We start from the raw sequence: 7,018 nt of genomic DNA on the forward strand, positions 1-7,018 counted from the left end.
ATTTGATTGGTGAATAAAAAAAAATTAGAAAATATTTTTTAGTATTTGGTTAGAGAATAGATAATTTTCTTTAGAAAAATATTTCTTTCTCTACTCTACCCTCCCCTCCCCCCCCCCACCCCCACAAATCCTAATCTTTCCAATGTTTTGAGGATCTTATTTTTTTAAAAAAATTAATTATTCTTTTAAAAATTCATACAAACCTAAAGAAACTAATGTGCTGCTGCTTTACTTTTTCATGCAAAAATAACAGTAAAATTTGTGCTCCATAACTAAAAAGAAAATATTCTTTTTTGGTTGAAAAAGAAAGTATTTGTTGAAATGAAAGAAAATACTTTTTTTACATCACGAAAAAAGAATACTCATTTTGTTAAAATAAAAAAGAAAGTAATCTACCTACAACATGAAAAGAAAGTATTCTTAATAATATTTTTATTTAAGGAAGGGTGGGGGTGGGGTGGTGTGATGACCCGAAAGGTCATCACTTGTGTTAGAAACAAATCTTGTGTTCCGAGGCCGCAAAACCTCCTTTTTACCTCACCTCAATTTATGTGCATGGTCCGGATCTATATCCAGAAAGTCTTTTATGTTAAAATATGAGAAACAGAAATTTCTAGAATTAAAATTTGAATATGGTTGTCTTGGCTTGTTCTTCTGATTTTTGTTATTGATCCGGTTGAGCTTACCCGTCAGTTATTTTATTAGCTTCGATTCGAACTATACGAGAGAGTGATGGCAACAGCATAAAAACAAATAATTTTCTCCCATCAAACCAGCTTTTAGATTCTGTTTTTTTATATAATTTTTCTTCTTGTTTTGGGGTCATTGTTTTTTGTTTTCAAATCTGAAAATCAGAGATTGAATTTAGATATTGGTACGAGAAAAATGAGAAGAAAGTGAGGAGTTGTGTGTATGGAGGTGAACTGAGAGGATAGAAGACGGTGGGAGGGGTGGTTGGCGCCGATCTGCTCAAGAATCAGGGGTGGTGGTCTGGTCTCTAAGGTGTTGCTGGGAGATGGAGGTGGGGAATGCAGCTGGGCCAGGATTTAGGTTTTTTTTTTTTGAAGTGTTATAAATTAAGCTTTTATGGTAGACATTTTTACCTATCTATACCATATATCAAACCTTATTACCCTCAATGTTTAAGATTTGTGTTTATTACATTTAAGCATACCAAATTACTATTTCTATACCATAATTCAAATTAAGGGTATAATTATTCCTTCATTTATTTTAGGCGTGATTTTAGGACTGTATTTTCACGTTATTTGGTTTACCCGCCTCTCTCTCCTCCCACCCCCCCTACGATTTACCTTCAGTTAATTCCCCCCCACCCCCACGATTTACCTTCAGTTTTTCCTCCATTCTCGTACAATCTCTTCTCACCCACAATTACCATCACTTTCTTCTCCACTTAATTACCTTCAGTTGATAGTATCCCCCACGATTTGAATTCACTTCCATCTTTGTCTTCAACTCCTAAATCATGAAAAAAACCAACACTCCCCAAAAAAAATCATCAAAAGCTACATTAGCTGATATTCCAACCTTTGATTTGGGTGTTTTAACACCAAAATCACCACCAAAAAACCCACAATCGACGCATGCAAGTGAACAAACTACTGGTATTTCATCTCCTAGACAAATTCGTGCGGAAATGAGAAGCAAGCATTTGCACGATGTTGATGTTGGTGGAGTTGATAAACTAGTCGAGAATCAACTGAAACGCAAGGGGAAAGAGTTGAGTGTAGATGACGATTTTGTAGATGATTCTCCCAAAGTTCCATCTGTGAAAAAACACAAGGTCTCTCCTTCTTCATCAAAACCAAAGAAGAAGAAACCCTCAAAAAAAGTACCAAAATTGGTTAAGGAAAAAATTTCAATAAAGGTAAACACTATTTATGTTTCCTCACTGTTTTGTAGTTTGATTTTGGTTGTAAAAATCTGTTGTTCAAGTGTTAATTTAGTGTTCAAGTGTGTTTTGGCCAAATGTGGTATTGTCCTAATTTTGTAGATTATTTTTCGCAATTTTGTAGGTTTAATGGACCTGTGATAATTAGACAGTGTATAACTGTAGTTAGTTTGTAGTTGATTTGTAGTCTGATCGTTAAATTGTAGAGATGGTATTTTTCATTGCAACCTGTATTGCTGCTACATTTAACTTCATTCTAAATACAATTAATCTACATTTTGTGAGTTACTTGAAGTAACTGTTACATTCTGTAGATAATGTTTACACGTGCATTGTTCTTCTTTGATTGTTCAAGTGTATTTTGGTAAAATGTGGTGTTGTCCTAATTTTGTAGATTCTTTGTCTCAATTTTGTAGTTTAATTGGAACTGTGACTCTTAGACAGTGTATAAATGTAGTTAGTTTGTAGTTGATGTGTAGTCTGATGGTTAAATTGTAGATATGATATTTTTTATTGTAGCCTGTATAGCTCATATATTTAACTTCATTCTAACTACAGTTAATCTACATTTATGTGAGATACTTGAAGTAACTGTTTTGTAGATTCTTTGTCTCAATTTTGTAGTTTAATTGGAACTGTGACTCTTAGACAGTGTATAAATGTAGTTAGTTTGTAGTTGATGTGTAGTCTGATGGTTAAATTGTAGATATGATATTTTTTATTGTAACCTGTATAGCTCATATATTTAACTTCATTCTAACTACAGTTAATCTACATTTATGTGAGATACTTGAAGTAACTGTTACATCCTGTAGATAATGTTTACACGTGCATTGTTCTTCTGTTATTGTTTTGTAGTTATAGGTGTGGGTAGGCTATTCTTCTTCTAGTTATATTTTGTATTTGTCATGTAGTTATATGTAGATTACTGCTTCCTTTTTATGCAAACTACTAATGTTCATTAATTTTATATTTTCTACAGAATGGACCTTACTTTGCACAACAAAATGTTGATTATGGTGTGCTTAGATTCCACAGTTTGTGTGATCCTAGCATACCTAGCCAGATACAAGCTTTACTCTCTCCGAATGCTTTAAGGGTTTTCAGAAAAACTTGTTTTGGTTACTTATTAGGTCTCCCCACAATCTGTATGCAAAACCAATCACTTCATCTTCTGATGAAGTATGAATTGACAAAGTCTACTGACTCATATTTTTCAGTACTATTTAAGGGTGAAAAATTGAATTTTTCCTTGAGAGAATTTGGGTTGATAACTGGTCTTAATTGTGTGAATAAGTTTTCAGACTATGGTTACACTTCCACCTATGTTAGCCCTTTAATGAATACATATTTTCCGAACAAAGAAAGGGTTGAGAAATGGCATTTGAAAAATGTAGTGACTAATAAAGCATGGGCAAACGATGTGGATGCGGTGAAGTTGTGCATTCTTTATATGTTGGAATTTTTTGTTTGTCCTTCTGATAAAGACCATGTGACTTTCATAGACAAGTTTATGTTCTTTCTAATAGAGTCTGGTAATTTTGAGTCATACCCATGGGGTATCAAATCCTTCAAGCAGGTTATTGAATCTGTCCGACATCGTCTTAATCCCCATGTACATTCTTATCTGATACGGGGATGCTCATTAGCCTTGCAAGTGTGGCTATATGAGTGTTGCTCGTCCGTCAGCACCGAGCTTGCTACGAGATGTTCTGAATCTATACCTCGCATTTTAAGATGGTCAGCTACAAAGGGGCAGATTTGGTTAACTGCAATTGAAGAGAAGATGATCAAGCCTGAGTGGATCAAGGTATTTTTTTCCACTTTTGTATGATGCTACAATTACATTCATAATAACTACATTGAATCTACATTTTTTTTGTCACTTGAATTAACTGTTATTTTCATCATTCAGTTCACAAACATGATTGAATCTGGAGAAGAGCTTGGAGTGCTTAATCTGCCAGACAAGATTCAATATGAAGATGAACATGGTGCTCAACCATCACATGTTCCAACTGCTGCTTCTCCATCATTTGAACCCAAATATACAGATTGTCAAGAGGACATTGAATCTGTCAGTAGCAAGCTCATGAAGTTGGAAAAGGGGATTGTGCAGGTATTATGAATAACTACAATATATTGACATAATTTGCTACATTTTGACTTCATTACATAACAATTATAGTATGTTATACATTGTAGTTAATTTGTGGTATAAATCTATAACAATTATAGTTTGTTGAATTGTAGTGTAACTGTAGCAGTTAGAATAAGATTACCAACTAATTATATATTTAATTTTTAGGTTGATGGAAAGTTAGATGCCTATAGGAAGGATGTTTTTGAGGAACTCTCAAGCCTTCGAGAGTTCATAGATCAATCTTTGAAGGGTGTTATGAATGTGATAAACAAGAGGTTTGATTTGGACGAGTCAAAGGTAAGAATTTACATATAATTTTGTACTAAGACTAATTAAGACATATGAATAAAGTAGTCTCAAATATTCCCCAAAATTGTAGTTTGCTGGTAGTTCAACAAAAAATAATTACCAACATCAAGGAGAGAACAACCAGCAATTCCAGTTCAATGCTGGTGATCAACTGCATGGAAGCACAAGCAATACAGGTATCTACAAAATTCCTACATACATATCTACAAATTTCAAGACAGCATTATTTAATTATACTAATCATTTTTTTACTATGTGTTGCAGCTACAATTTCTCCAGAACATTTTCAACCACATGTTGACTTATATCCTGACTTCCAAGAAGCAGCTGAGGCATATAAAGCAGGTACAGAACCATTCCTTCATTACAATAAGGTTTTTATGCAAAATTTTAATAATTTACACCTTAACTACATATTCCTACATATATCTACAATTCTCATTCCCAATTATTCATTCAAGCTGATGTTTCAGCAGAACATCTACAACGAAATATTGAGGAAGAACCAGTAATTGATGAAGTGGCTGAGGCACAACAAGCAGGTAATATATTCTCTATATTCTCTATAACTCCATAATACTGTTCATATCTACATAGATCTACACTTATCTACAGAAGGTGAAGTTCCACAGTCGCCAATTCACGGTGTGACTGTGACTGAAGTTGTTCCTGAAGGCATTGATAAAAAAGTTGTTCCTGAAGGCATTGAAAACAAAGGTTTGACATTGGATGACTTTGAGCTGCCAGAAAACTTATCACAGTTGGTCATGTATGGCGAGCCCATACGAGATGAATCAACCCCTGTTCATCCCGGTAGAACCAGGCAACCGGGAAAACATGCACGATCACCTTTCACATCTTTGTATAGTTCTGGAGGCAGCACATCTGTTGGACCTAAATTTTTTTACCTCAAACACCCCTTCACAAGTGTCATAGGTGAAAATGTAGATCCTGAATTGACAGAAAGGTTCACCAACTGGTTATACATTCGTAGTGATAAAGTATCTAGGAGGTATGAATGCTTCATTTTACACTGTCTGTTCACCATTTTTATACTTTAAAATTGTAATTCATTTTGTCAATTTTTTGTATTTGATCATCTTTTTTTGTTATTACAGGAGGAAATATTACTTTTCCAAGAAGGATAACCAAATCAAGCCTTGGTTGGATTTTGGTTGTGAAAAGATTGATAAGAAGGACTGGTTTTATGACCTTGCTCACCCCGGACAAGTCATCAATAACACAGTAAGTATAAAGAACATAATCATTCACAATATCTATTTTGTCTTCAGCTGTGTAGTGTAATTGTAGTTTATTTTTCAGCTATGATGTGTAATTGTAGTAATATTGTAGACAACATATATATGTTACTATATTTATGTCTCAACTGTGAAATTTTGCTTTTTATGGACCTTATGTATCATATGTGATGATGATTGTATGTACAAACTGGAATTTTGGTACTTTTGACTGACTTGGAATCTCCGTGTACCACAACTATAGTTACCTTGTAGTAATATTGTAGAGCTTGTGATTGTGCCTATTAATATTAACTGTAGGTTGAACTTGCTGATTATTGGGACCTTAAGTTAGGTGGTATGTTTCATTTGTTCCTCTGTATAGTGAATAAATGTAGACAGTGCATAAATATAGTTAATGTGTAGTTGTTTTGTAGTCTGATGGGTCAATTGTACATATAGTACTTGTTCACTATGGTTCATACAAACTACAATTAAATTACATTTTGTGAGGTACTTGGACTAACTGTTATATTTTTGTAGTTATAGTGTAGCTAATTTGCAGCAATCTGTTAGAGTTTTTAATAAATTCAAATTGTAGTTAATCTGTAGCTGTCTTGTAGACAAGTGTGGTTACACCGTACCTTATTGTATATGTTTATTCTATTTTGGCAGCACATTGATGTTATTATGTATTATCTGCGAAAAAGAGGCAAATATGGCCCCAACAATAATACTAGGTTCACAACCACGGATTGCTTGTTCAAGACAAAGATTGAAAGAATCTATGACAAGTTCATAAGTTCTCCACCGGAACAAAGGTATTCGGTTGTTAAACCCGAGGATGATGTTGGAGAATATATTCTTGGGTACAGAATTCTTGCTAATGTTGCCTGGGATCTTGTTGACTATGTGCTCATACCTGTGAACCTTGTAGAGAACTTCCATTGGTTGTTGCTAGTTTTTGACATAAAGGACAGACAACTTTATGTTTATGATTCCATGGTGAGAGCAAACCGTCATAAAACAGTTGAGACATTGGTTGACAAGTTTTCAATCATTATCCCTCTGTATTTGTCATGCACTGGTTTTTATGGTAAACGTAAAGACATTAACTTCAAGAGCACAAAGGCATACATCGAAAAACCAGTTACGGACCCTCTCGACATACAATGGATGGTTGCTGAGATTCCACAACAAAAGGAAGGCTCAGTGTAAAAAAATAATCTCCCTTTCTATATGTTTAATTTTTTTATTTTAATCATTTGTTATATAATGAAAAATTCTCATCTTATGCAGCGATTGTGGTGTATTTGTGGCTGCATTTGCGGAGTATGTTAGCCTTGGAGATTTGGCAATCCCAAAGGAAGATCTTTCTGATATTGACCAACACCGTAGACGCTATGGAGCTCTACT

General features: G+C 34.1%; 1 protein-coding gene across 1 annotated transcript; it reads left to right on the top strand.

Annotated features, from left to right (window-relative positions):
* The first annotated feature begins 1,486 nt into the window (after nt 1-1,486).
* On the top strand, nt 1,487-6,717 carry LOC104244729 (uncharacterized). The gene is made up of 10 exons (XM_070153657.1): nt 1,487-1,888; nt 2,895-3,722; nt 3,828-4,031; nt 4,221-4,352; nt 4,435-4,540; nt 4,629-4,709; nt 4,980-5,376; nt 5,483-5,609; nt 6,278-6,651; nt 6,711-6,717. Exons 1-10 carry the CDS (start codon nt 1,487-1,489, stop codon nt 6,715-6,717), a joined length of 2,658 nt encoding a protein of 885 aa, XP_070009758.1.
* Nucleotides 6,718-7,018: the final 301 nt, after the last annotated feature.

This window comes from Nicotiana sylvestris, chromosome 8, assembly GCF_000393655.2.
Source record: "Nicotiana sylvestris chromosome 8, ASM39365v2, whole genome shotgun sequence".
Lineage (NCBI taxonomy): Eukaryota > Viridiplantae > Streptophyta > Magnoliopsida > Solanales > Solanaceae > Nicotiana > Nicotiana sylvestris.